This window comes from Lentinus tigrinus, assembly GCF_003813185.1.
Source record: "Lentinus tigrinus ALCF2SS1-7 unplaced genomic scaffold L226scaffold_9, whole genome shotgun sequence".
Taxonomy (NCBI): Eukaryota; Fungi; Basidiomycota; class Agaricomycetes; order Polyporales; family Polyporaceae; genus Lentinus; species Lentinus tigrinus.
The window spans coordinates 824,649-849,567 of NW_027137918.1; the positions used below are offsets into that span (position 1 = coordinate 824,649).

At 55.9% G+C, this 24,919-nt stretch overlaps 13 protein-coding genes and 2 non-coding genes across 15 annotated transcripts; 3 read left to right on the forward strand and 12 right to left on the reverse strand.

The window, feature by feature from the left end:
- Positions 1 to 446: 446 nt before the first annotated feature.
- Positions 447 to 1,874, forward strand: L226DRAFT_522450 (Aldo/keto reductase; the record flags this gene model as incomplete). Its single annotated transcript, XM_067678761.1, has 6 exons — positions 447 to 758; positions 817 to 963; positions 1,019 to 1,096; positions 1,150 to 1,300; positions 1,353 to 1,726; positions 1,788 to 1,874. 6 exons carry the CDS (start codon positions 447 to 449, stop codon positions 1,872 to 1,874), a joined length of 1,149 nt encoding a protein of 382 aa, XP_067536598.1.
- Positions 1,875 to 2,204: 330 nt separating this feature from the next.
- On the reverse strand, positions 2,205 to 3,952 carry L226DRAFT_461728 (uncharacterized protein; the record flags this gene model as incomplete). The annotated part of the gene is made up of 4 exons (XM_067675675.1): positions 2,205 to 3,089; positions 3,140 to 3,359; positions 3,420 to 3,814; positions 3,866 to 3,952. The coding sequence occupies 4 exons, from the start codon at positions 3,950 to 3,952 to the stop codon at positions 2,205 to 2,207; spliced, it is 1,587 nt and encodes a 528-aa protein (XP_067536599.1).
- Positions 3,953 to 4,179: 227 nt separating this feature from the next.
- L226DRAFT_612281 (DUF431-domain-containing protein) lies at positions 4,180 to 5,469 on the reverse strand (the record flags this gene model as incomplete). The annotated part of the gene is made up of 8 exons (XM_067686373.1): positions 4,180 to 4,514; positions 4,567 to 4,618; positions 4,677 to 4,702; positions 4,764 to 4,892; positions 4,946 to 4,955; positions 5,015 to 5,275; positions 5,333 to 5,397; positions 5,448 to 5,469. 8 exons carry the CDS (start codon positions 5,467 to 5,469, stop codon positions 4,426 to 4,428), a joined length of 654 nt encoding a protein of 217 aa, XP_067536600.1. The 3' UTR covers positions 4,180 to 4,425.
- Positions 5,470 to 5,834: 365 nt separating this feature from the next.
- On the reverse strand, positions 5,835 to 8,511 carry L226DRAFT_570243 (uncharacterized protein; the record flags this gene model as incomplete). Its single annotated transcript, XM_067684413.1, has 5 exons — positions 5,835 to 6,957; positions 7,011 to 7,161; positions 7,219 to 8,130; positions 8,180 to 8,380; positions 8,463 to 8,511. 5 exons carry the CDS (start codon positions 8,509 to 8,511, stop codon positions 5,835 to 5,837), a joined length of 2,436 nt encoding a protein of 811 aa, XP_067536601.1.
- Positions 8,512 to 8,871: 360 nt separating this feature from the next.
- L226DRAFT_t104 lies at positions 8,872 to 8,965 on the reverse strand. Its single transcript has one exon. It is a non-coding gene; the product is annotated as a tRNA-Lys (tRNA).
- Positions 8,966 to 9,256: 291 nt separating this feature from the next.
- On the reverse strand, positions 9,257 to 9,349 carry L226DRAFT_t103. The gene has a single exon. It is a non-coding gene; the product is annotated as a tRNA-Lys (tRNA).
- Positions 9,350 to 9,479: 130 nt separating this feature from the next.
- Positions 9,480 to 10,567, reverse strand: L226DRAFT_545196 (chloroperoxidase-like protein; the record flags this gene model as incomplete). The annotated part of the gene is made up of 4 exons (XM_067682329.1): positions 9,480 to 9,717; positions 9,774 to 9,975; positions 10,033 to 10,236; positions 10,300 to 10,567. The coding sequence occupies 4 exons, from the start codon at positions 10,565 to 10,567 to the stop codon at positions 9,480 to 9,482; spliced, it is 912 nt and encodes a 303-aa protein (XP_067536602.1).
- A 334-nt stretch (positions 10,568 to 10,901) lies between these two features.
- L226DRAFT_534091 (nudix hydrolase 20) lies at positions 10,902 to 12,613 on the reverse strand. The gene is made up of 6 exons (XM_067680597.1): positions 12,406 to 12,613; positions 11,598 to 12,345; positions 11,502 to 11,534; positions 11,369 to 11,447; positions 11,247 to 11,313; positions 10,902 to 11,186 (listed from the first exon to the last, which is right to left on the reverse strand). Exons 2-6 carry the CDS (start codon positions 12,338 to 12,340, stop codon positions 11,068 to 11,070), a joined length of 1,041 nt encoding a protein of 346 aa, XP_067536603.1. The 5' UTR covers positions 12,341 to 12,345; positions 12,406 to 12,613; the 3' UTR covers positions 10,902 to 11,067.
- Positions 12,614 to 12,965: 352 nt separating this feature from the next.
- On the reverse strand, positions 12,966 to 13,906 carry L226DRAFT_395135 (uncharacterized protein). Its single transcript, XM_067674520.1, has 2 exons — positions 13,123 to 13,906; positions 12,966 to 13,058 (listed from the first exon to the last, which is right to left on the reverse strand). The coding sequence occupies exons 1-2, from the start codon at positions 13,527 to 13,529 to the stop codon at positions 12,998 to 13,000; spliced, it is 468 nt and encodes a 155-aa protein (XP_067536604.1). The 5' UTR covers positions 13,530 to 13,906; the 3' UTR covers positions 12,966 to 12,997.
- On the reverse strand, positions 13,561 to 14,294 carry L226DRAFT_395115 (uncharacterized protein). Its single transcript, XM_067674519.1, has one exon. It carries the CDS (start codon positions 14,136 to 14,138, stop codon positions 13,608 to 13,610), a length of 531 nt encoding a protein of 176 aa, XP_067536605.1. The 5' UTR covers positions 14,139 to 14,294; the 3' UTR covers positions 13,561 to 13,607.
- On the reverse strand, positions 14,129 to 15,725 carry L226DRAFT_485148 (kinase-like protein). Its single transcript, XM_067677095.1, has 2 exons — positions 15,627 to 15,725; positions 14,129 to 15,575 (listed from the first exon to the last, which is right to left on the reverse strand). The coding sequence occupies exons 1-2, from the start codon at positions 15,661 to 15,663 to the stop codon at positions 14,437 to 14,439; spliced, it is 1,176 nt and encodes a 391-aa protein (XP_067536606.1). The 5' UTR covers positions 15,664 to 15,725; the 3' UTR covers positions 14,129 to 14,436.
- Positions 15,726 to 16,395: 670 nt separating this feature from the next.
- Positions 16,396 to 17,544, forward strand: L226DRAFT_395154 (uncharacterized protein). Its single transcript, XM_067674521.1, has 4 exons — positions 16,396 to 16,536; positions 16,595 to 16,697; positions 16,758 to 17,210; positions 17,265 to 17,544. The coding sequence occupies exons 1-3, from the start codon at positions 16,520 to 16,522 to the stop codon at positions 17,199 to 17,201; spliced, it is 564 nt and encodes a 187-aa protein (XP_067536607.1). The 5' UTR covers positions 16,396 to 16,519; the 3' UTR covers positions 17,202 to 17,210; positions 17,265 to 17,544.
- On the reverse strand, positions 17,529 to 18,310 carry L226DRAFT_395162 (uncharacterized protein). Its single transcript, XM_067674522.1, has one exon. It carries the CDS (start codon positions 18,123 to 18,125, stop codon positions 17,724 to 17,726), a length of 402 nt encoding a protein of 133 aa, XP_067536608.1. The 5' UTR covers positions 18,126 to 18,310; the 3' UTR covers positions 17,529 to 17,723.
- A 323-nt stretch (positions 18,311 to 18,633) lies between these two features.
- L226DRAFT_612286 (uncharacterized protein) lies at positions 18,634 to 22,733 on the reverse strand. The gene is made up of 4 exons (XM_067686374.1): positions 21,323 to 22,733; positions 21,121 to 21,272; positions 20,969 to 21,068; positions 18,634 to 20,911 (listed from the first exon to the last, which is right to left on the reverse strand). The coding sequence occupies exons 1-4, from the start codon at positions 22,707 to 22,709 to the stop codon at positions 18,813 to 18,815; spliced, it is 3,738 nt and encodes a 1,245-aa protein (XP_067536609.1). The 5' UTR covers positions 22,710 to 22,733; the 3' UTR covers positions 18,634 to 18,812.
- Positions 22,734 to 22,853: 120 nt separating this feature from the next.
- On the forward strand, positions 22,854 to 24,904 carry L226DRAFT_506817 (uncharacterized protein). The gene is made up of 8 exons (XM_067678099.1): positions 22,854 to 23,095; positions 23,151 to 23,214; positions 23,269 to 23,594; positions 23,646 to 23,807; positions 23,861 to 24,214; positions 24,266 to 24,439; positions 24,491 to 24,691; positions 24,755 to 24,904. Exons 1-7 carry the CDS (start codon positions 22,922 to 22,924, stop codon positions 24,596 to 24,598), a joined length of 1,362 nt encoding a protein of 453 aa, XP_067536610.1. The 5' UTR covers positions 22,854 to 22,921; the 3' UTR covers positions 24,599 to 24,691; positions 24,755 to 24,904.
- Positions 24,905 to 24,919: the final 15 nt, after the last annotated feature.

Consider the following 24,919-nt stretch of genomic DNA (forward strand, 5'->3'; position numbering starts at 1 on the left):
ACTGGGGAACCGCGGATCCCATGACGGACCTAAAGATGTGCCCAGGCCTATCGCAGCAAGAGGAACCTATTCATGCGAACGCGCAGCGCGAATAGGCCGGTCGCACGGAGGTATGTAGGAGATAGCACATGTCTGTCCGCTCTGTTGAATGCAAACCACTTACCCCGGTCGGTGATCATCGCGCAGTATGCGTCGCGGATAAGCGTGGCACTGCCAGAAAATTCAATCCGTGTCGCCTGATCGCCAGATCTAACTACAACAAGGTCCCAGGATTACCTATGTTATTGAGTAGGGAACAATGCTCGGAGAGATTTGTGGGGTCTGGTGCCACGGACGCGGGTTCACACATGCACACACAGGTCGTCTATATATACAGGGTACACGACCGATGGTGCACCCACCACCCCTCCAGCCTTCCACACCGTCATAAACCATCAGTCGCCAGCATGTCCAAGATTTGGTTCCCCGCACCCGACCCTCCGACCAAGCTCGGCCGATACCGCCAGCTCTCCCCATCCGCCGGCGTGCACGTCTCTCCCATATGCTTCGGAGCGATGAGCATCGGCGACAAGTGGGAGAGCGTGGGAATGGGGGCGATGAACAAGGAGTCGAGCTTCGCGCTCCTGGATGCGTTCTATGCCGCCGGCGGCAACTTCATCGATACCGCGAACAATTACCAGGATGAGTCGTCCGAAGAGTTTCTGGGAGAATGGATGGAGTCCCGTGGGATCCGCGACCAGATAGTCATCGCGACGAAAGTGAGCCAGGGCCCGGCCCGGCGAACCGCCAAGTGCGGATGGCTGACCGCTCTCATAGTACACGACCCCATTCAAGCGTGCTGCGACAGACATTGCGCAGAAAGTTCACTACACGGGGAACAACATGAAGGCGTTGCACGTCTCCGTCGAGGCCTCGCTCAAGAAGTTGCGCACAGACTACATCGACATCCTCTACCTTCACTGGGTAAGTACTGCACACCAATTGGGACTCTCATCCTTCCGACTGACGGCGCACGTAGTGGGACTGGGACACGAGCGTTGAGGAGGTCATGAACGGCCTGCACCATCTCGTCGCAGCCGGAAAGGTCCTCTATCTGGTAAGCCAGTTCGATTGGCTTGCACTCGAGCATGAACCTGACTTCGTTCACAGGGCATCTCAGACACACCTGCATGGATCGTCTCCAAGGCGAATATGTACGCACGGCTGATGGGCAAAACACCTTTCGTCATCTACCAGGGCGCATGGAGCATCCTCCAGCGCGACTTTGAGCGCGACGTCATCCCCATGGCGCGGCAAGAAGGTATCGTCCCCCAAATCGCACTTTCTCCGCCACGTTGCTCACCAACTCGCAGGCATGGCCCTCGCGCCATTCAACGTCCTCGCCGGAGGACGCATCCGTACGGACGAGGAAGAAGAGCGGCGCAGACAGACATGTGAGAACGGACGCACGATCAGCCGGCCGGACTGGGAGCGCACCGAGAACGAGAGGAAGCTCTGCAAGGCCCTCGAAGAGGTTGCGCAGCAGGTCGGCACGAAGAGCATCCAGGCGGTCGCGATCGCGTACGTGATGCAGAAGACGCCGTACGTGTTCCCCATTGTTGGGTGCCGCAAGATCGAGCAGCTGCAGGCGAACATCGAGGCGCTCGATGTGTCGCTGAGCCCCGAGCAGATCAAGCACTTGGAGAGCATCCTGCCGTTTGAAACTGGTTTCCCGCACACGATAGTGGTAAGTAGTGCTTCCTGCCCTGGTGATGGTGCGGTTTGGGGGCTTACGCGTATTTGTGCAGGGCGATGGCTCGGAGTACATCCGCATGACACAGACGGCTGGGAAGTTCGACAAGTGGCCCCGCGCCCAGGCGATTCGGCTTTCTTGATAGGCGACATCACTATGTAGCAGGCGCAACTCATCACCTTGTGCAGTATGTATAACACTTACCCATCACGCTGGCGGCGGAAATCGTCGTCCTCACGACGTTTTAGTTCCAATCGCAGACCATCGTTATAATTTTTCAGTCGCGTGCTACCTGGCTTTTTACCGCAACGTCGCAATAGGTGAGGTTGAGCCACAGAATTGCTTCGTGGAGGTGAAAGCCCCTGGTCGTATCCGTCAAGTTGTTCATGGGACCTGCGTGCTATCATTGACTAGAACGACAACACTCGGAACTTCCCTGGATGCCCATGCTGTCCAAGAGATGATCAGTATGTCATTGTAAGGAGCGCCGCCCAAACATCGAACTCACGCTTGACACCAGGACCAAGGAGTCCTCATCAATCATGGCCGCGTTGATCTGCCCTTCGCGCTCCCTATCAAAATTGACTGTACTCCGCTCCCAAAATGGCAGCGATGTTTGCACGGCATCCTTGAAGAGCCTCGTTGTGCCCAGGTCCATCGCCTCCGTAACGAGCCTTGCAGACCCACTGCTAAAATCTGGAACCGGCGGCCTGTCTGGGATGACGTCGGACGCACGGCGGATCTCGCGCTGGTTGAAATCGAGCACAACGACAGTCTGGTACGCAGCAACGCTCGACAGGTACACAAATGACATGCCGTAGACGTAGCATATCCAGACGACGTTCACGGTAGCACGGGGCGTACGATAGAACCTGGATCCTGTTGGGCCCCAGTCAGCCCAAGTGAACGTGTGTCGGGTCTGTCCATGGGGAATCGAGGAGAGCGAGCGAAAGAGCGTCGACGATGGGACGAGCGACAGCAGCGTAGGACGCTGAAGTCCTTCTCTGAAGTGGAGGGAAATAGCGAACAGCCGTTCTTCGCGGACGACCGAGAATGGGACGCGGAGAGAGGGATGTGGCTGAGCATGGGGTGCCGGATCAGAGCGGATTGCCATTCCGCCGATACCGCACGTAGGCCTGAGTTCAGGATAGAGGAACTCGCACGTAAATTCGAGATCTCTGAGTTGCACTGGTTGAGGTGACACCACGTCCAAGTCCAGAACGAGAATTCGAGGCTTCTTTGGGTCATCCCAACCAGAGATTTCATATTCTGGATGGTTCACATCGCCGAAAGCGGCGAGTAGGATGTGACGTGGGCTGAGAAATGTGAACGACGAGAAGTGGTATCCTCCAACACACTGGAAAAGTATTCAGCACCATGCTGTAATGCGGTACAGTGGACACTCACCAGCTTACGATCACCTGTTCGCCAGTTCCATACTACAAGTTCCGATGGTTCCTCTAGTTCACCAGACAGGACCGTCCCGACATAATCCCCTGCGATGCGTAAGGAGTACGTGAAGCCTTGGAGAAAAGTTTGATGTGTGAGCACGGCTGATCCGGTGACATCAGGATGCGGTGCGCCTGTCAGGAGTGACTTCAGATGCAAGGAACACGTAGTCTCAGAACTGTCAGTGCCAGTCGTCGAATTAGGACACGCGACCGTGGTGAGAAGCAGGATCACATACTATTCAATTCGTTCCTCCACCACGACGAGAAGATCCTGGGCAGGATCCATGCTAAAATCCTGGATATCCGTTCCGGCATCGCGAATCTCCCACTCCCTCGCCTCGATTCCGCGAATGGCAGACGGGAGCTGCCGGAAGACCAGCTTCTTCCCGCCTTCTTCCTGGGCCAGGACGCCGCCATAGAGCTCCCAGTATTCCCCGATCGTCATCGGATAGGTGGCTTCGGATCTCCAGGTCAATGATTTCCACGCGGATTGTCGTTCGCGAAGTAGAGCCAATCGCGCCGATGGCGTTAGCGTGCTTGATGGGCCGTCCTCCATCCCTGCTGCGCCAAGCTCGATTATGTACTGCAAGGAGGTATCGTCGTCAACGAGGTTCTTTAGGAGGGCGCAGACCTAACAATTTCTGTCAGAAAGCATTACATCACTTCACAGAACACGTGGTACGACCTGTCGACAATGGAGGACCGTCCGGAAGTCCACATGAACCAGGACGGCGATAAGTATTTCGGGAGGTAAATCTAGGAGAGTCATTCCGTCTGTATGAAAGTGACGTGATTGGCATATGTTGAACTTTGTATGATACTTGTGAGGTATGTACCGAACTCAAGAGTAGCAAGCTAGTGATGGTGGTGTGCAGTCAACCTGAACACGGGCGTCTCCTCTGTACCGCTGCGCAGGAAGAGCAAGTGGAGCCGCTCGGGACATCTCATGCATAGAAAATGCTCGCCATCACTGTGATTCCTCGCGCGGTCAATATTCGTGTCCAAAACAGGGCTCATTGTCTAAGGACCTAGGTAGTGCTGCCTCGCTCGCACCCCCGTCTGAGATGCTCTCTAGCAGGTCTCCCAGGTCGTCTCGTTGGGTGTTATTGAGACCGCCAAAACGCGACAACGTTTCCGGGGAGACTACATGTAACTTACAACAATTTGTACTCTCTACGCACAATCAGTGGAGACCAAGGCTCGATCTACGGCATAGGTGTTGCCCCCTCGCCGATGCATTCATCAGAAGTCAAAGCTCTTGTCAAGATCCGATTTCAAATGCTCGCGCATGCCAGGAGGAAGTATCGGTTCCCCATCCTTCGCGATGTAACCTGTAATATGTGCCATGAAGCATGTACCACGGAACACGGCACGAGAACTCACGGAATGGCATCTCTACGCTTTCTTTCGCATTGAAGACGATGGTCGGGAAGTCCTACGACGTTCAAATCAGCTCATCAATAACCAAAGAAGAGATTGAATGTATCGCATACAACAAACGGAATCTTCGAAAGTGGGGCTACATAAGGTCTAAGCGTTAGCAACGCAAATAAGTATGAAGGACAGTTAGGAAAACCCACTCTTGTCTTGCACGACAATTTTTGTGACACCGAGTGCGGTGTCTGTGGTCATCTGTACAGGGCCCAGATGGCGGCCTGGGAAACCCAGTACTCGCAGCTCGGAGGTCCGATCGCGGGGTGGGTCGTCACCTGAGAAAACCTGATTGGACATCGTGCGACCAGTAGAGCGGGCGTTGACGCACCTAAAATGCCCTAAATACATACTTCAACTTCACATACGGAACGTCTACAGTGGTGCAGCCATAACTTACCCCGAACAGGAACCACTCGAAGCGACCGTCGCCGTCCTCGGGTGCCAGTTCCTTCTCCGCCTTCGGGTCCAGCAAGCAAACCTTATCCAGAGAGACCCCTTTCTCTTCCATAAGCTGCATGACGGACTTCTGGTGCGCAAACGCATCGGCTCGTGAAGGCGCGGCGTCTTGCGAGAATAATGACGAGAGCGTGCTACACGACCCAGGCGAGAGGTGAGTGAAGTGAACCGTCACTCCCGGCCCAGCTAAAGATCGCATGTGCTAGAGAAATGAAAGAAGTCATTCGGAGCTTTGTGTTCACGTTCATAGTGGACAGACCATGTACTCCAACTCAACCCATCTCGGGATGGACTTCGGAGTCTCTTCATCTTCCTCCATGTGCTCTATGTCATCGATCAGCATTTGCGAGATCATTCAGACATAACACACATACCTATAACATATGAGAACGCCATCTTCTTATACAGCTAGCTGAAGCGTTGTGGTGATGGTCTGATGCCGAGGCAAAAGTAAAACGGCGTCGGCATTTCCCGCCGGGCGTCTGGGTGCGGAGTTTATACTATTGACGAATCCTGGAGAGATATACGAGACGACATGGAAGAGTGACATGATTTAAATACAGGATGACGATGATGTGGGTATAAACAAGATCGCATGGATACATGGAAATAACCTCGTGACGTGCGTGAAAGAATGTGATTAACGCTCGTTAATCCAGCAATATTCGGGACGCATGGACTTGGTCTAGCAAGTCTTACGGCTACGAGTAGGGGAAAAATGGGAGTCGTCACCATACCGTGCATAGAGGGGTCGCAACTCACTAATCATCGTTGTCGTCGCCCTTCATGCGCTTGGTCTTCGGAGCATCTGAAGTCCCGGATCTATGACTGAAGCTCTTACGCTTCGTCAGTTGATGGGCGTTGCCGATATCAGGTAAAACTTCCATGGTCGAAGCGAGCTCTGTCGATACCGAGGAGGCAATGTCACCAGCCTGAGGCTCTGAGTTGAGGTCGCTCTTGGCATTTGGTTCCACAGGCCTGAGTTTGCGTGGGTCACCCGTGAGCTTGACGTCCTTGTCCTTATGATCGACAAGGTACTGGAGGATGAGACGTTGAACAGCCTCGTGGAGATGGTCCGGATGAGGAGCGGCCGGATCCCAGAGAGCATACTCGGGCCGGACCTGACACGCGATGTCATGGAGGAGACCGGCGAGATCGTGCAACTCCGGGAAGGGTTCGAATATGGAGCGCCAGTGCTTGAGGTCTAGGTTGAGGATGGTGCCACGCTCATCGTTCAGAGGGCTCGGATTCGCGTAAATCGCGTGGCTGTTGAAGTGCCCCCACAACGTACTGAGCGACGATGGGACGTGCACCTCCTGGGGACGTTTCGCCGGTTGAATGCGGACGAGGACAGAGATCATCGTCCAGCAAACTGACTCTACGTCGTGCTCAGGACGATGGTTGAATGACGTGTTAGCAGAGTCTGCGGCGTTACAGTTCTTCGGCGGTCGGCCGCCATGGATTGTCTTCGGCGTCGGCGTCACTGAGAAGTCGGCATTGACCAAATGAGGGAACTTCTCCGCGAAGTCAATGATTTCGGGGGTGATGTGCTGGACTTCATCCACGTATGCGTTGTAACGATCCACACCATATGCCTTGATGTACAGGTCCTTGGCTGGTCCTGTCAACTCCGGCATCGGAGTCGCCATGCGCGAGGCTGCAGGCAGGATCGCGGAGGACCTCGAAGAGACACACTGAACGAGCGATGTACTTCGGGGTGCCCTGGGTGTCATGTCAGATACTTGAAGGGAAAATAAATGCGAGTTGCACACCGTCCGTCTAGCCAGTACATTGTTATTGACGGGAGCCTCTCCCTGTCCCGCCAATTTCGCAGCGTGGTCGTAATCAATGAGCAAGCAGTCCGCTGTACGAGACTGCTCATCCCTATAGGTCGCATTAACCGTGTCGCTCGTGATCGGGACGGCTCTCCAACATACCTGAGTATCCCGCTAAGAACGTCCTGGATGAGTGGCGGCGGGTCCTTCATCATACGTCTCCCAGGTAACTTCCGCCAGCGGGGATAGATGAGGATGTTGTAGATGCTCATGTCTCGGTGCAAGATGCCTTTCTTGATCAACGTACGGTGCACTGTATAGAACGATCGAACGTCGGTTTGTTGTGCTTATTACTGCGAGAGAAACGTACCTTCGAGGACGTCATAGAACGCTCGGAGGAGATCATTTACAGAGCGGCTGGTGAACAAATGTGAGCCATAGTCGAGCAGCACCAACCTCTTCTTGGTACAAAGTGTTCCATTCTCTCCGATACTGCATTCGATCCTTTGTCCGTCGACCATGACGTCTTCGCAGCAGCTCATCCGCACCACGCCTGGGACGTCGCCATCAGCATGGATGGATGCCAGGAAGGTCGACTCTTCTGACTGTTGCCTGGTGCAGTAAGCCTCCTTGATAACGACGCGATGTCCAGACGGGTCCTTGATGCGGAAAACCGTCGTTCGCTGTCCCCATGCATCACCGAGGGCGATGAGGTTGCCTTCAGTGTACATCTCTTCACCGCAGGTAATCGACCAAGTGATCTTGACGCTCGTGAGATTCCTGGAAGGGTTGCCTGGGACGCACTTCCAGAGCACCGTGCTGTCGTGCAGGATATGCTTCGTGCGCGGGACGTAGAGCGTGTGGAAGAAAATTGCAAGCGGTTGAAGATCCGTCCAAGGGAAGTGTGCAGAGGCGACGACGCCGCCTGGTTCGGAGAGCATGATCTGGTAGTACTGAGGCTTGACAGTAAGACACAGGAATGCCGGATGATCAGGTCGAGCCTGCTGGTGACGATAGGCGGAGTGAGCAGCCTGTGCTAGATCATACTTCTTGTGAGCCTTGACCACGGCAAGGGTCTCTATAAAATGGTGGGGGACTCGCTTGTACCCCGAACCGTCTCTTTTACGGAAGCGATCCACATTGGGTACGCCGATGAGGTCCGGTCGGTTGCCGTGTGACTTGTCGTGGCTGTCGATGAACTCGAGATATGCCGTCGCGCTACCTTCGGTTGGGACTTGGAAGCGGATATGTACGAGACTCTTTGCATGCGCGTCGAGGTCATCTAGGCATAATTCAGCATCCGTGCGAGCAACCCTAGGGAGTAGTCTCACCGTAGATGATTCTGCTCAAACCTGTCAAGACGGTAGAGAGATGAGGGTAGTGCGGGGGTTCGAAGATGGGCGAATTCACGTTGGCGAGGATAGTGAGCGACATTTTCATTCCTGGACTGAGTTTGGCCATGTCGAAGGAGCGGTGGTTGAGGTGGTTGTGGGTAAAGTCCGCGTTGGCGACTCCGCCATCTGGGCTGGCTTCTGTAAATAACGAATGTAAGTATCGGTGTTGCGCTGAGCACCACAATATGGATGTGTAAAAAAAGTGAGGAGAAGATCATACCGTTACTCGTTGCGGTGCTTGATCGTGAAGACTCATCTGCTGCAGACATGGCTGGACTTCGTGAGGTTGAGGTCATGTTGGAGAAAGCAGAGGTTTTTTACTCCTGCTACCTTCTCGTTCGCTGGAGGAGATGACACGAGGGGAGTTTTGGAAAGTAGTGAGGACGTCGTAGTCGAGGTTCCGGTTCAAAAGCGGGCCATTGTTCTGCATCCTACCATATATGGATGGGCGCCCAGCACCCGCTGATCTCCGGTCCCCTTGGTGGAAATCCAGAGCTCACCGAGTCCGCACATCAACTTAGTACATGAATAAGTATTGACATGGGGGGGAGGAGAACGGATGTGCCAGATACCACCAAAAAAATTATTGGTTGCCCGACGGACAACTTATTAGCCTCTACTGTACCAGTAGCCCACCGCGAGGGTCGAACTCGCAGCCTTCAGATTACTGACCCGCAAGTCCTCGTAAGAGTCTGACGCTCTATCCGATTGAGCTAGGCGGGCGGTGGAATAGAGGCCTTAAAGTATATGCCAACGACATTCATCACCAGCGTCTAGGTTGCCAAATTGGTTCGAACGGCACCCTACCTTTGATTGTGGAAACAGAAGCAACCGTGCGCACAATGTGCAGAGTCAGCTTCAATGAGCCCGAATAACATAGTAGGTTGATGTCAAGTTCTTTGGATGAAGACGAAAGTTTCCTGCTGTTCAGTCACGTGATCAACGCCCGGCAAAAACTTCTTTGTGGCAACTTTATCGGCCGACAGTGCCAAAAGGTAATCGCCTTGTTCCGTTAGCCCACCGCGAGGGTCGAACTCGCAGCCTTCAGATTCCCGCCAATGTGAGTGGATAAGAGTCTGACGCTCTATCCGATTGAGCTAGGCGGGCAGTGACATAGCATTCTCCCGTCCACTCGTGGCGACAAAGATGATGACTAGCTAGAGCCTTGCACAAGAAATGAGGTGACATATGAACTAGAGGGATTGGCAGAGCTATCTGCATTGATATCAGGGACACTCTAATCAGCCTTCTTGCTACCCAGACCATAGCGTTCTTGGCCCGCTGCTTGGAGGGTACCGTCGACCTCCTCCCGAATCCCAAGCTCAACCTTGAGCACAGTGTTGTTGAATTCCATCATCGTAAGCCCCATCTGGTGACGAATACGCGGCTCCCAGGTCTCAGGGAAGCGTTCCTCCGTCAAGAACGTGCGGAGGTCCTGCAGTCTCCCACCAAAGATGGTAAGGAGTGTCGACGCGCTGTGACCGTGAGGTAAGTAGCGTGGACGAGGGAGGTTGACAGCGAGCGAACATACTTGGAGCTCCCGAAGAAGCGATGTATGAAGGCCAGGCTGAACGTCCCATTTGCCTTCTTCGCCTCCACGCGGCGCTGGCCCAGCAGGCGTGACAGGTCCGCTGGAGTGAGGTCACCATTGGGGCCGCTTCCTGCTCTGAGCACACGTTCGACGAGGGGTATGGCAATTTTGCTTTGGTCTGGATCCTCAATCGCATCCACCCCTACACGATGGAGCCATGTCAGCGCATGCGAAAGAAATGTTAACGAAGAGGACGCACGGACGAGCGATCCATCATGCTCGATGCAGTTATGCGCATCGATATCCGCAAGGTCAAACGAGTCTGTCCAGTAGCTCCGGTTGAGCATGTTTGCCGCATAGTTGGGAACGAAGAAGCAGAAGGTGGGAGCGAAGTTGTACGTCTGCCGCACCACCGCGGAGAGTTCCTTGAACTTTATGTTCCTTCCCGAATGAGGCAAGATCCCTACCAGAAGACAAGTATATCGATCAGCAGTGTCAAACCGTTGGGACTAACGATATAGCGTACCGTGGTTGGCCATGGCGTTTAGAGCCGGGCACGAGCATCGACTATCACCCTGCTTCGGAGGAACGAAAGCTGGCCACTTTCCTCCAGCCCCTGGATGCCCGTGAGGGACGACGTGCCCGATGCGTCGGTCCGGAATGGCGAGATTGACAATGAAGAGCACCAAGTCAACCAAGAAGACTAGGATGTTAACCAGCTGGCCTCCTAGGAAGGACAGTAGACCCACGAGGAGCCGCTTAGTCGCTACGAGGGCGAAGGGTGGGTCGCTCATGGTGGGTGGTGGGTGAGAGCAAGTGCGGGGGAAGTGAGATCGCTGAGCGACGTTGAAGGCTCAATGGCCTCGTGGCCGTCCGTAAACGTAGCTTAACATTCCGTCAGTAGTCTCAGTACGTTTCTCTGACTCCGACGCCCAAGATGGACAGCGGGTGTCCTAGCAAGCAGACATGGAAGGCCGGTAACCTACGCATATGGGAAGGAAGATGCGCTGTAGCGTACTCAGTTCAGAATTTCTACCCCGCGATCCTGTATCCTGTCCCGGTGTCGATCCGCGCGGCATCATTCTTCAGCACCCGCAGTATTTTCGGGTGGTACCGGCGCACTGCATTCGTCGAACGTTGGAATTCCGGTCCCGATTGGGGTCAAGTCTACGACTACCACGACTCATATTCCGAAGAGTTATCTAGCAAAATCTGCCCCCAACGCGGTTGAGCATTTGCTTAAAAAGCTCGTAGTACTCACACGCACCCTTGTCTAGCGCTGCCATTTATCCAGTCAGAACCGATTCCACTTCTCGTAATCAAACCTTCCATGCAGCCGGGTGACGATTTCCTGGTAGTCCGGCTCGTTATCAGCAGTTATGATGCCTTTCCGCACCATGAAGTCTATCAGGACTGATCAAAGTCGCAGGTCAGCCATGGGCGAGAAAGAACGGGCATGGAGACGGTAAAAACCTGGAGCGCAGTTGTACTTGAATTGACCAGTCTTGATATACTCCACAACAGTGGACAAGGGTAGCAACTGGAAATCGTGCGTTGTTAGAAACGGGAAATCTCCGGCCGCAACGTCGATTGACCTCAAAAGATTCAACTTCCCCGTCGAGAGGCTGCGGCTGAACACCGGATCCGGCAGGGAGGCAAAGATCATAAGTATATCTACGTATTCCGTCAACTTTACAGATCGGCGAAATACGCGTTGAAGTCACTCACTCGATCTCAGGCTGAAGCCAGCCACGCGGCGTTCTGTACAGCGTCACGAGTCAACTAACTTGATTTGGGGGACGACAAGGCGCATAGATTTCTCACCTGAAGAAGTAGCTGATGCTGCCCGTTGCGCGGGCATGCCGTTTCACCACGTCTTCGGGAATACTACCTTCCTCCATTGACTCTTTGACCACGCAGTCGAAGACCCCACGTCCGGCGTCGATCCCGCCCGCAACGCTGTTATCGAGGTATCCAGGCCACGTCTGCTTTGTCGCGGCGCGGCGCGGCACCCAGATCTTGTACTGAGTTTCCTCGCCAGGAACCTCCTCGTATACGGTCATGTGAACACCGAAAGTCACAATGCCGAACAGTCCGCTTGCCGCCCTCTCCATCTCGAACGCATAGTTGAGCGTGTCCCCGTCGATGCTCCCGCCCTTGGGGTAGTCGCGCGGACCGAAGGGGTTACGGTAGACGGGATAGAGCTCCGCGCGCCACTTCCGCGGACTGATCTCGTCGGGCCAGAGACCCGTGTCGCGCCAGCGTTCGCAGAGCTCCTTCATAACGCGCGAACGTGCCGCGGGGGTGTCGATTCCGCGGGCGAAGCTCACCCAGCTGCGATCGGAGCTCTCATGGATCTCCCAGGAAGGCGCAGAAGACGACTCGTTTTCCTTGCGTAGCTGAGCGACGATCTCCGGGCGAAGCAGTCCAACTGCCGGCGAGGATGGATCAGGAAAGAGGAGCCACGGGATAACCTTCTCGTCGCCGGGCGATCCTACGCGATAGTTGTCGCAGGAGCTGAGGACCTGCAGGAATGTCTGTGGGAGCGTGGGTGTCGGACCTGGCATCTTAGCTGTAGAGGTGAGAAAGTGAGTACAGTCTCTTTATAATTCGCTATCTAGGTTACACGTACCCACTTGCGCGCAGTAGTCGTTACGTGGAACGTGGAAGTCAGTACATAACAATGTTCACGAGAACAGAACCAGGCGCCGGCGGAGGAGTCACATAATTCGTGGCGCGACATACGGTCTGCCCGATTGCAGCGACAAGTCTTGTCAGGTGCGAACAGAGTGCATGGGACGACGAAACGGACTCTTCACATCCACAAGAGTAGCGTACGCTATGGGAGACGGACGAGAGCATCCGAGAGTACTTACTGAGTCATGCCAACACATTTTGCACTCCGATAGTGCCTCCGATGGCTATGAATACAATCTGGGAGATTCGGCGCTGTAATTAATCGGGGTCCGAAGTGATGCCGTCCCGTCTGAGTCCCAACTTCAAGTTCGACTTGTATCCCCTCGGTCCTTGAAGGACCTGTCTATTGGAAGTACACCTAACGACCCTTATAAGAGCACAGAAGAGCGCACCTGAGCGAAGAGTTATTCCGAACAGATATTCCGAAGACAATCCCAAAGACAACATCATATCCTCAACTATATGTACTATCCGAGATGATCGCCTTGGTTGGCAGTCTCGGATCTAGGGTGAGCGGTACCAAACTACTATGGTCGACTCAATTCTGCGGTTCTACGGGCCGTAAGTTGCTTGAGACGTTCATCAACACTGTGGCCGAAAAGCGACGGGCTATCAGCAGACGCAACACCACGACTGTCGCAGACGAACTCACCGTGGACAACTGAAGTCATCTCCGAGATGATCTACGAGGATGGTGTCTCCCGCGCACTTCCAGAGAGCACACTCCAGCGTCAGCTTGTCCTCCACCCAGTCCGAATACACAACGTCCCAGAACTGCTGCATAGCCGGGAAATCCATGTAATGGTGCTCCATCATCGTCATCTCCCAGTATTCCGGATACCATCCCCCGTGCTCCCAGTCGATGATGGCCGCCAACCTGTTGTCCTTGATGAGTATGTTGGCACCGTGCAGGTCCGCATGGATGAAGCATATACGGTGCCGCTTCGCGCGAACGGGCGCTGCAAGGCGACGAAGCGCAGGGAGGTGATGTGCGACAGCGGAGCTGGTTCGCTCTACGAGGTAGTCCTTGAACTCCTCCTGTGATGAGAAAGGTCCCATCGCCTCCCTACCGATCCGGACAGTTATGAGCTTCCGCCCCCGCAGCCGTGTCACAGCTCCGGAGGGCGCAGGCAGCGTTCAGAATTGATCCAACGACCGGCGCAGGTCGTCAGCAAGACCAGCGATATCGATCATGTCGAGTTTCGGCGGGGGACATGATTGCACTTTTGCGACGGCGATCTGAAGCGCAGGCATATCGTCGGCATTGAGGGCGGCGTCCAGCTCAGCTAAGGCGGCATCGTGGGCAGGTGTCCGTCGTTCGCGAGCTTTGATCCAGTCGCCGAGAGTCTCTCCTTCTATCCAGGTCATGAGAATGTACCCGCATTTTGCAGAGTGATGTTCCACAACGTCAAAGAGTCTTGGGATCGGTAGAGGTGTATGGATCGCAACGAACTCCATATTGTCGGCTTCAGGAAACGGGAAGGAATAAATCTTCTTGAGAGCCAGGTTGCACGGTAGCTTCACAACTGGCGAGAGGGGAATTGAGATGCCAAGATCCATCAACCTGTCGTAACAAACGACCCGTATGGAACTGGGGAACAAACGCCACAGGGCCCACGTTGCCCTAGACGTGGTTGCGTAGCATATGAGGTGGAGGAGAGCGTTCATACCCTATGCAATAGAAAATCCTAAGTTATCTGTTCAAGGCGCAAGCACAAGTGACACGGACGACGTATCTGATATCTTGTATGGGGAGAGATAAGTACCGGTAAATACTGGTTCAAGAGTGGGTATCAACTGCACTGCGGCGTTCCGACTCGGCAACATATGTAGAGTACATATTGGGTAATCTAACAGCTGACATGAACCGTTGGGCTCATTGTTATTGAATTGTTACGCCAGATGGCTCGAGAGTGACAACACGCACGCAAACTGTGCGGATCCAAAGCGTTACGCCACGCTACCCTCAAAAGTTCCCCTTCATAGGCCCCTGCGCAACAACCGCTTCATCTGCGCAGTCTAGCAATCCCCTCAGAGAGAGGCGTGGGACGAACGAGATGCGCACGTACCGAGGACAAGATAAGTCGTCTCCACGCGCATCCGCGATGGTCGTCGTACCCGTACACCTCCACAGAGCGTACTCGAGAGCGAGCTCTGCGTCATAGCACAGCGTTCCAAAGGGCTGCACATCGTCCCAGAATTGATGGTTCAACGGTCGACCCATCATGTGGTACTCCATCATGGTCGCCTCCCAGTACTCGGGATACCACCCGGCGTGTTCCCAGTCGATGATGCCAACAAGCCTCCCATCCTTAACGAGGATGTTGCCGTCGTGGAGATCACCGTGTGTGAAGCAGACACGATGCATCTTAGCGCGAACGGGTGCGGCAAGACGACGAAGCTCGGGGAGACGATATGCAACCGCCCCGCCAGCGAGGCTGAAGACGGTGTCTTTGAAGTCGTCCTGAGAACTGAACGGCCCCAGCATGGATGGTCCGCCACATCGAGCGGTACTGAGCGGTCTCCCATGAAGTCCGGAGATAGCGCATGGATTGCAAGGCGAGAGCGATCGGAGTCCGCGAAACGCTTCCCGCAGATCGTCCGCGAGCTCTCTGCCCTCGGACATGTCGAGTCGAGGCGGAGGAAGAGCACGAATCTCTCCCATCGCGGCTTCCAAGGCTTCCATATTGCCGGAGTCCATAGCTTCCTGAAGCTGAGCGTGCGCCGTCATCTCTTCCACGGTGCGCTGGGAGTGCGCGGCAATCCACGCGCGAAGGGGTTCGCCTTCGATCCACGTCATCAGAATGTAGCCATAAGGTTCGGGGCCGTGGCCTTCGACGACGTCGAGAATACGAGGAACCGGGACCGAGGTTCGCTCGGCGACAAAGCGTGTGTTGGCCGCTTCCGGGAAGGGAGATCGGTTCACCCTCTTGAGGACGAGGCCGCATGGAAGTTTGACGACCTTCGACATAGCATGGGTCGGCAACCCAGCTTCCTCGAGGCTTCTGTAGCAGGCCAGCCTTACGGTTCTTGGGAACCAGCACCATAGCGTCCATGCCAGTTTGCATCTCGAAGCGAAGCAGATCAATCGCAGTAGGACATTCCCTACGGAAATGAGATCAGTTAAGACATGTACTACGAAGAAAGGCGACCTACCTGGAGAAGGTCTTCCATGTGCTTTCATCGATTGCATGGAGGACGATGGACCATGCTCACACTCAGAAGTCGTCCATGGTCAAGTTGAAGTTGTGGTCAAGAACGAAGAGTCCACGTTGCGCCGCAAGTGGACGAGCGCTTGCACTACTTACCCGTTACATAAGACTTCCTATAAAGGCGTTTCAAGCGGCAGGTACTGGCACTGGGCAGGTCGGCCCTCTCCCCCGTTCTCCTTGCACGACATCTCTTCCTTTCTCTCAGCCTAGTACACCTCTCCGTCGTGCATAATACACAGTGCTTTGTTCAAGGTAACTCCGCTTCCGCTAGGTTTGCGCGGCGGACGGCGTATCGCGCCTGATACCCGGGAGCGCCATGATGGAACCCTCTTCTCGGTGAGGCTAAAGGGGGTTAGAATCATGTAGGGCCCTTCTCCTACATCATCAGAAGCTGGCTGCAGGAAGTGCAGCGGGCCAGCGGCGTTTTGTTTCCTTACGTCCCTATCAGGGTCCATCACCCGAAGATAGCAAGTCTAGCGAGGAACGAACGCCGCTCATGACGGATGGCCTGCTCGAACGATCCGGCACGAGGCACCCTCCACGAGACGGACCAACGCAGGCGATATAAGGACCCTGGGTCTCGACCTCGGGGATGTCAACTCCTAAGCCCCGCGAGCAGACAGACGCACGGCAAGTCGCCAGGCGAGTAGGACCCCATTGTGCCTGCTCAACGTGTCCCAAACGTCGCTGAGATAGGGCATATATAGACAGCTGATCTCCTTTCTTCCGCAGAGTCGAGACCCTGTGGACGAATCTATGCCACCCCTTCCCCTCGCTGCTTCGCTGCTGTCCATTCTACAACCAATCCATTCCTGTGCGCCGCCGACGTGAGCACCCATGGCGATCTCAGCTGAGTGAGTTTCTCTAGTCCATTCTCGTAGAGGGAGACGCTGACGTCGCTCACTACTCCAGCGCGTTTGAGAACGGCTACCTCCTTCAGCCGGGAACTATCTTCGCCGCCCTGTGCGACACCGGAGACCTCGGAAAATACCATTGGCTTCTGTACCTCTGCATAGTGAGTCGGGCGTCGCACCGACCTCATCCTTCGCTAACGACGGCCTCCGCACCTCCGCAGACTCGCAGGACAGGCTACAAATTCCATGCCACAAACCAGATGGGCTCCATCCCATGGAAGTATGAGTATGGCCCCTGGGACGGTCCCCAGTCCCAGCGGTGCATCACCCTGACTCCCATCGGTCGGGTCGAGGACTGGGGCGTGAGATCCCCCCAGGCGTGCGTAGACGACCTCCACAGCATCCTACGAAACATCCCCCTCACAACCCCGGCCGTCGACAAGACCACGCACGACCGGTTTACGTGCCGCACGTGGTTCCGCGCTGCAATCCGCAAGATGGACGGGATGCAGAAGTACGTGCAGTGTCCCGACGTCGACATGCTTGAGGAGAAGCTCGCCAAGATGGCGATGGCTGCTGAGCTGATGAACGCGCGCGACAATGCCCTGGCGAACCCGCCGACGCGCATCATGAAGCCCACTGAGTTTGCTGCAGCGTGGGACTGAGCTGAGTTGGTGAGTCGTGCTCGTCTATAGAGTTGTCCAATGGGTGCTGAAGCAATGCGGCAGATGGGCGGTGACTGCAACGAAACGACGATATGATTCACGACCCGTATGACCCATGCATGAGCTCGCGCACACACTATGACAACTATGATACAACAAGACCGCAGTGCGGGGCACTGCGTTATATATAGTCTCAGGTCCGTGTCCGTCTCGGTTGGAATGTACATGCTATGCCCCAGTATCACAGTCGAAAAGCGTCCTCATTTGATGGTAGGAGGAAGTAGACGATTACGAAAGACCGCTTCGACTGAGAGGCAACAACCTCATGCGTGAAGAGCGGGAGCTCGTCACCCTCTCCCCCTCAGCTCGAGGCCCTGCCAGCTGCGCCTCGTACATAGTACGTCTGTTGGTCCCTCATCTTGTTCACGAGGTAGAAGCAAACCCCTATTGCGAGGATTAGGCGAGAATGAGCACGCGCACTAGGAGAAAGAGGGCTTCGCTACACGCGCTGGCGTGATAGCCTCAAGAGCTAGCCTTATGGTTGAGAGTGATATCTGTCGCAGGGATGACGCGGGGAAGGAGGGTTGTGGATTCATGTTGGTGCGGGACGGCGCCACGCGGCGCAATGCGGTGAGTCATGGAGGGGGCCCGACTCGGACGCTGCGGGGGACCATGTCGTTTCCATCCTCGAATTCCGGCGTCGGAGCCTATAAGAAACAACTGGTTAGTCTGAGCAAAGAAGGGAAGGGGAAGTAATGAAGCACCCACCTCGCCCCGTTGCCATGCACCGGCACTCTGATGTCCACATCGTCCGCTCGAATGATCACGAGAGCTGAGACGGGGTAAACGGAGATGAACGAAACGGGGACGACCAACCCGCGACAGTGGGAGACTGACCGATGCTCTGCTGCGCCACAAGTTCATGGGAACCCACGTCGATGAAAGCACGACACAGGGCAAGATGATAGGCGTGGGGCGGAGGGTTGGCGGAGGATGTGCGAGAAGTTATCGATACCCACCTCGTGTACGATGCTTCTAGGGGCTTTAGAATGAACCATATTGCGCTCTAGAGCGAGCAACTCAGGGTCAATGCCTTCGTTGCTTGAGACCTGCATATTACGGGCAGTCAGATGGAAGGTATAAAGAACGATGAGGTGTGTCGCACCGTCGAGACGGGTGTTGAAGTGGAATTGAAAGACAGCATGACGAAGAGAGTTGTACAGATGTGGCCCGTAGTGGTTTCGAGGTTCCGCAGAAGACGTCCTGTGGAAGTAATCAAGATGGGTGCGAAATTAGAACATAACAGGAGGTGCGCGCTCACCTCAATGGCAACCATATTCTGCACGGTTGGTCAGTTCCAGTCGAACGTGGGAAGCTCACCTCCAGTTTTGAGCGTATGCTAAAGGAGTCCACCACGCCGCAGAGTCGAACAACCAAGATACATATTAGTGGCAACACCTCTTTACACACAAATAAAATGATAATGCACGATCAATCCGACTAGACTTAGACTGGACTAAACGATAACGGTAACTGTAACGGTGGGGGAGGGCAAAAAAACCACGGTATATAGGGAGATCCACTTTCCATGTTCATGTTCGCGGACTGGGGCTACGAACCATCTACGGAGACGGGTACGGACTTCGCAGCAGGCAGCTGCGGCGCCTTCTCTGCGAGCGGGCCATTTGACGTCCGGCCAGGCGGGGCACCTGGAGCCGGCAACCCTGGCAAGGGAGAGAGGAGCGAGGACGCGGCAAGGGACGCAGGCGGCATTGGGCCGCTCGTCGTGCTCATGATGGGCGCGATGTTGCCACTCTCTGGTATGGGAAACCCACTGAGCTTGGTGAGAGGAGCCCGAGTGAGAGGCGGGGAGGGCATCCGGAGCAACTTCGAGCCCGTGCTGCCCATCGCGCGCGGACTGAGAGGCAGCGAAGGGGGCGGGGAAAGTGGACCAGGACCGCCGATAGGGACACGCCCCTGTTGCCCCCCTCGCACGGGGGAGCGCAGCGGCCCAGAGAAAGGCGTCGCAGATGGGCTAGCGGGAGGTAGCGCACGACCGTTGCGCGGCGGAGAGCCGAACGGAGAGTGGTAGGATGACGTCGAGGGTGGTTGTGGAAGTCGGGTCGCGGGTGCGCGTTGGGAACCAGAGGAGCCGGCCATTGGATGACTAGACTCAGGTGGTCTGTGGGATGCGGACGAGGGACGAGCGTCTTCCGGGGCCATAGACCACGATCCGCGCCGGGAGGAGGGTACAGACGGAGGGGGGTTAGAAGGTCCCGCGGATAGCGGGTTCCTTGGTGAGCCAGGTAAACTTCTTTGCAGTGTCTGTGAAGGACCCATGGTGAACGGTGTCATCAGGCGCTCATTCGGGCCAGGTTGTGGCGGACCCAACGGACCTGCTGCTCTTTCACGCTCCCGATCCCGTTCTCGCTCCCTGAGGTGGTCAGCCGGAATTCCAGGTTCATCACTCCCTTGCCAGAACACAGACATGCCAGGGGAAGCCGTCTGCTTCTGCGTTGGGGCGGACAGCTCGATGACCTCGGTAGGCGCGCCAGAGCGGGGACGGCGCTGCTCGAAGTCGCGCATGCTATGAGGACTGAGCGACGGATTGGGTAGTCCCTGGTTCGAGCCGGGTGGCAATCCCGCCATGGGTGGAGCGTGCGCATTACTGCCCGGGCCATTGAACCCTTGTGGGGGAGGAGGGTGATGATGGTGGTGTACGTGGTGGTGATGATGCTGGTGATTGTGCGGTACATGGTGATGGGCAGCCTGGCCTGGAGCAGGTCCATGGACAGCATGTTGGTGGGCATGCTGGTGCGCACTATGTCGCGGTTGTGTGTGCGACATATGATATGCGCGCTCGGCTTCCCTCTCCCGCTCGCGGTCAAGGTCGCGCTGTGCACGCTCGCGGTCCGCCCGTTCTCTCTGCGCCATTGCCTCGGCTATGCGCTCCCTCTCCCGTGCATCGGCCTCCCCATTCATACGCTTAGACTCCTTGGCGTTGGCCGGTGGTCCCGACCACCCATTTGGCTTTGGACCAGAAAACCCAGAAGGTACAGGCCCACCACCGAGCGTAGTGGGCACCGAGCTTGGCCCAGCGCCGTTGCTCAACGGAACAGGCGAGATAGAGCGCCTCATAAGAGTCCCGGGACCCGGGCCGGGAGCGAACGAAGGATGGGGGGGTATGCCTGGCTGGCGCATACCAGCCTGCATCTCCTGTTCCAGTTGCACTTGCTGGGCATGCGAAAGGTGCGGAAGGGCACCAGGAGGAGCGGAGTGGTGGTGCGGAAGACGAGGAGGTGGACCAAAGTTCTGCACCATGGCCTGCTGTGGAATGTGCGGCTGGATGAAGCGGGCGGGTCCGGGTCCATCCATTATTGGCATACCCATTGCATAGGGATCCATCCCATGAGGCATGCCACCACCAAGGACTGCGTTCATCAACCCTGGCATGTGGCTGTGGGGGTTGTAGCCTATCGGAGCGTTGCGATGGTGCTGCCAGAACATTTCCAGGTCCTGTATGATTTCGTGGCGTGACAGAGGTTCGAGTGTAGGGTACGCCAGGGGTACTTGCGACGCCAGCTCCTTCTTCCGCGAACGCTTCCGGAGGGTCGGGGCGGAGTCGGGGAGACCAAACGGACTGTTCCTGACAATCTCTCGCAGAGTCGGGGCGGGAGGTACTTCATGCAGTGGCATAGGGAAGCGACGGGCTGCACGCGATATGTCTGTTATAAGGGGCGTTGGGCTGCGAGTACGAAGGGACTTACTTGGTGGGGGTCGCTCGATCAACTTCCGCTCGCGTTCAAGTCTGCGCTTCTTTCCGTTGGTCTCGGCGATCATCGTCGTCTGTAGCTCATCTCGATCATTCTGTGAATCAAATGAGCAGACAGTCCGATAGGCTATATGGCAGGATTCGCACCTTCCACGTACTCCATGCGCCTGCTTCGTCGAGCCTGCGACGCTTCCTAACGTTCTCAACCTCGTAGTCGCGCCGCCGCGTCGCCAGTTCTACTCGTTTGTCTCGTCGGTTTGACAGCTCCGCGTGAAGGTGTAGCAGTTCCGGATGCGTCCCTGGACGCGGTCAGATCCTGCGCGAGAGAACAATTCACGACGAGACGCACCATCTGCAATGAGACCCTCCTCCCATGCGAGCGAGTCCATCTTCTCCACATACAGACGCTCTCGCAACAATGCAAACTTGAGCTCGATCGCAGCCAACACGTCCAGGGCTTCCGCGCGATGGGCAGGCTGCATATCCGAATCGAGGTCGACGTCGGGTGTGGCGACGTCGTCGTCCACGTCGGCACCTTCGCCTTCAAATTCCGGGTTCTCAACGTCTCCTTCAACTTCAGCGTCGACTGCTGCAGCCACTCGGGACCGTCGTGGGGCCCGCGTGCGCCCTTTGCGAGTGCGCCTCCCGCCGCGGGCACTGGTAGCCCGGCGTTCTGGCTCTGGCTCGGCCTCGGGTTCGGAGGGAACGTCTTGCTCTTGCTCTGGTTCTGCGGAAGGGAAGCGAGAAGAGGCGCGCGAGCCAGAAGGCGTCGAAGGTGTGGAAGATGACGGGGAGGCAGGTTGTAGAAGACTCGCACCAGCCATGATGGACGTAGCCGCGACCGCGACTGGAGACATCAACACCGCTGGAGGAGCGTCAACATCCATGGCTGCGTCCGGATCCGCGTCGACAGCGTCTTCAATGCCATTGGCGGGGGTAACGGCCCCGGTGGTCGGCGCTTCGTCCGCGTCGGGGACCTCGACGTCGTCGGGCACGACGTCCTCCTCTTCTTCATCGACCTCGGAGCCTTCCTTTGTAGCCGGTTCTACATCTTGGATATCCTCCTCTTCGATCTCTTCTTCTCCGACGTCCTCATTCTCGTCGTCAGTGAGGTCAGGTGACGCCACCGGTTTGGGCGACTGGTGGATGTCAGGCTCGTCGGGGTCCGCGTACTCAGGATCGTCGTGCTCGTCCCCAGATACGTCCCCGGAGACATCCTTGCGAGGTGCACCGGGTGTAGCTTCGTCACCGGACTCACCCTCGTCTTCCGGGGGGTCGTCGTCGTCATCGTCGGCGACCTCGTTGTCGGTGAGCGCATCATCCTTGTCCAGGGAGACGTCGCGGTCCGAATGAGCACCTTTGTCCTCTTCGTCGCCCTCCTCCTCTTCCATGGCCTTCGCGGGGCCGGCCTGCTCCTCTTCCTCCTCCTCCTCAAACTTGCCACCCCAGTCCTTCTTCTCCGGCTTCTTCTTGCGCACAGCCCAGTCCCACATCGGCTCTGGAACTATGTGGTCGCGCTGCTTCTTCTTGCGCGCTGCTGTGCGAGCAGCATCGTCTTCGTTCGCGCGGTTGTCGTTGTCTTGTTCTTCCTCGGTGAGCTCAGAGAGCTCTGAGCCGCTGTCGAGGCCTCCGTCGTGGGCTGCTGGAGTGCCGTTGTTGAGCTGCTGATCTTCTGGGGGAGGGGGGGATGGAGAAGGCGAGCTGAGAGACTCGAGAGACGCGGTTGAGCCCGGCATCGTCGAGGACGACGACGGCGAGGTGGAAGGCAAAGTTGGGCTCAGCTGGATCGGCGGCGCCGGGGCGTGGACGAGCAATTCGGCAACAGCCGAAGCGGTAATTGTATACACGAGCGCTTGCCGTCCTTTGTTACTCCAGCTCACGGTCACCGCAACATACAAGCCTCCGCAGTTAGAACCACCACTATCACCGCCTACCACAATCATCCCAAATGGTCTCTGCAGACAATCTCAATTTGGACTGTTTGGAACTGATCTTTGCGTATCTTTCGGGGAATGACCTCGTCCATGTCTCGCTAGTCAGCAGATCGTTCCTTACAGCAGTCGTGCCACGACTATACAGAACCCTCAGTTTCGGGCTGCAACAAGCCAAAAGGTATCCATCTGTAAGTTTCTACGATTTTATATATGCGCATAAGCTGATCAGAGTGTTTTTGTCAGATCATCTCACCTTTCGCTGCAGTGTTGGCCCATACCCACCTTGCGAAGCATGTCAGACATATCGGTGAGCAGTACGAGCAGATCTCTCTCGCGAAATACTAAGGAAAAATGATTGTAGATCTCCGCGCTATTCCGACCGTTAAATTTCTGCCACAGCCGAAGTTCATGGATGATTGCATGCGCACGCTCTCGCTATGCAAGAACCTGGGGTCATTCACGTGCACGCTTGACGTGATGCCGAGTTTTCTGCTTTGTCTCCAGGATAAACAGGCCCTGCAACAGCTGCGGATCATTGCCAATTTCACGTCCGATCAGGTGACTCAAGTTACCAAAATATCCGGCCTCAATGCGCTCACGTTGGACTCGGCATCTTGGAACGTTGTCGATGCTCTTCCTCGATGGAGTGCGACGCTAGGGCCTACCTTGACGTCGCTGACATTAACGGTATGTGCCGGTTGTTAACCGCGCTTTATCGTGCACTGATCTCCTTCGCAGTCCGTACAGACGCTCAGTTTGGAGATTCTAGACGTGGTCCTTCCGAAGCTGCCAAAGCTTAATAGTCTCCACGTTATCAACTGCCCCAAGATCGACCAGAGCGTAATCTTACAACTGCTCGTTCATACTCCGGCGTTGCAGAGCTTGGCATTCACCAGCTATGTACGGATACCTGCTACACAGCGTCTTGTTCACTGCTGACGTCCCTCCTCCAGGAACATTCCTCCCGCTCGACTCCTGCGGTAATCGCACCCCTACCCCTTCTCCGGCACCTTGCCATCGACACCCAGTGTGCACCTACGCCAGGAAACTCGGCCCCTACTCTCTGGACGACGACCATCAATTTAACGAAAATGTGGTCGTCTCCTCTGAAGTCGCTTTCGCTCAAGCTGTCGGACAAGGTTACCCTCGGTGACCCATTCGTGAAGAACCTTGTTGAGGCTCACCACGCCACGCTCACTCACCTGTCCCTTCGCAATTGCCTCCTGTCGAAGGAGAGCACGACCCTAATCTGCAAGAAATGCACCGAGCTCGAGACCCTCAAACTCACCTTGTCCGTCAAGGATATGGTACGTGCCTGTTCGCCGTCGTAGTCGTGCATGCTTACAGTAATATCTCAGTATACCTTCGCGGACTCACTCGAACACGCGAAGCGCGTGCACACAATCACCGACCTCGGTGATCTGCACAGCTCGCACACCCAGCGCGCACCTATACCCAAGAACGACATCCGCATGCTCATGACGACGCAGCCGAGTCTCGAAAAGGTCGTGGCGGATGGCAGGACATGGATGGTGAGCCGCATCGCGCACTTGCATTCTCCTATGTGGCTTACAGTCGCACAGGCTATACGGTTCCCAGGTCGGAGTATCTTCGATCTAGAGGTGAAGAAGAATGGGCCGGCTCTCCGTCACTGGTTTATGCCTCCAGCGGGCGTTGTACAGACGACGTAACAGGACTTGTGCATGTTTGCTTGATGTAAACCGGGACTGTTTTTGTTTCACTGTCTTGAGCAGGCGCGGTCACCAGTTGATGTACGTGTCCCAGTAAGTACAAGAATCATTTGTTGCTAACATGCAGCTCATTGATATGATTGTGATACCACGTAGAAGAACTGTCATGGTTCTACCAGGTCCCACTCACGTGGAGGGCGAATCTGTCCAGTACCTTCGCGAGCCATGCCCACACTTAGTCTACCCCTGTTTGCCCGCTGTGAGAGATGCCTGAAGGGCCGCAGCCAGTCCTAACGGACCATTCTGCAGTCGATCCGTCCT

What these genes read in the sequence shown, in the direction of transcription:
- L226DRAFT_506817 (XM_067678099.1), top strand. Translation starts at nt 22,922, where the DNA reads ATGGTCTCTGCAGACAATCTCAATTTGGACTGTTTGGAACTGATCTTT. An exon ending in GAAGCATGTCAGACATATCG is followed by an intron (nt 23,215 to 23,268) that starts GTGAGCAGTACG and finishes AAATGATTGTAG; the next exon opens with ATCTCCGCGCTATTCCGACC. An exon ending in CCTTGTCCGTCAAGGATATG is followed by an intron (nt 24,215 to 24,265) that starts GTACGTGCCTGT and finishes GTAATATCTCAG; the next exon opens with TATACCTTCGCGGACTCACT.
- L226DRAFT_395162 (XM_067674522.1), bottom strand. Translation starts at nt 18,125, where the DNA reads ATGAACTTGTGGCGCAGCAGAGCATCGGTCAGTCTCCCACTGTCGCGG.
- L226DRAFT_485148 (XM_067677095.1), bottom strand. Translation starts at nt 15,663, where the DNA reads ATGCAATCGATGAAAGCACATGGAAGACCTTCTCCAG. An exon ending in ACATGGAAGACCTTCTCCAG is followed by an intron (nt 15,576 to 15,626) that starts GTAGGTCGCCTT and finishes TCATTTCCGTAG; the next exon opens with GGAATGTCCTACTGCGATTG.
- L226DRAFT_395115 (XM_067674519.1), bottom strand. Translation starts at nt 14,138, where the DNA reads ATGAACGCTCTCCTCCACCTCATATGCTACGCAACCACGTCTAGGGCA.
- L226DRAFT_395135 (XM_067674520.1), bottom strand. Translation starts at nt 13,529, where the DNA reads ATGGGACCTTTCTCATCACAGGAGGAGTTCAAGGACTACCTCGTAGAG. An exon ending in GATGACTTCAGTTGTCCACG is followed by an intron (nt 13,059 to 13,122) that starts GTGAGTTCGTCT and finishes TTTCGGCCACAG; the next exon opens with TGTTGATGAACGTCTCAAGC.
- L226DRAFT_534091 (XM_067680597.1), bottom strand. Translation starts at nt 12,340, where the DNA reads ATGCCAGGTCCGACACCCACGCTCCCACAGACATTCCTGCAGGTCCTC. An exon ending in AGCATCAGCTACTTCTTCAG is followed by an intron (nt 11,535 to 11,597) that starts GTGAGAAATCTA and finishes GACGCTGTACAG; the next exon opens with AACGCCGCGTGGCTGGCTTC. An exon ending in CAAGTACAACTGCGCTCCAG is followed by an intron (nt 11,187 to 11,246) that starts GTTTTTACCGTC and finishes GACTTTGATCAG; the next exon opens with TCCTGATAGACTTCATGGTG.
- L226DRAFT_395154 (XM_067674521.1), top strand. An exon ending in GGCTTCTGTACCTCTGCATA is followed by an intron (nt 16,698 to 16,757) that starts GTGAGTCGGGCG and finishes GCACCTCCGCAG; the next exon opens with ACTCGCAGGACAGGCTACAA.
- L226DRAFT_612286 (XM_067686374.1), bottom strand. Translation starts at nt 22,709, where the DNA reads ATGCCGGGCTCAACCGCGTCTCTCGAGTCTCTCAGCTCGCCTTCTCCA. An exon ending in GGAGGGTCTCATTGCAGATG is followed by an intron (nt 21,273 to 21,322) that starts GTGCGTCTCGTC and finishes GACCGCGTCCAG; the next exon opens with GGACGCATCCGGAACTGCTA. An exon ending in GCGCATGGAGTACGTGGAAG is followed by an intron (nt 21,069 to 21,120) that starts GTGCGAATCCTG and finishes TTTGATTCACAG; the next exon opens with AATGATCGAGATGAGCTACA.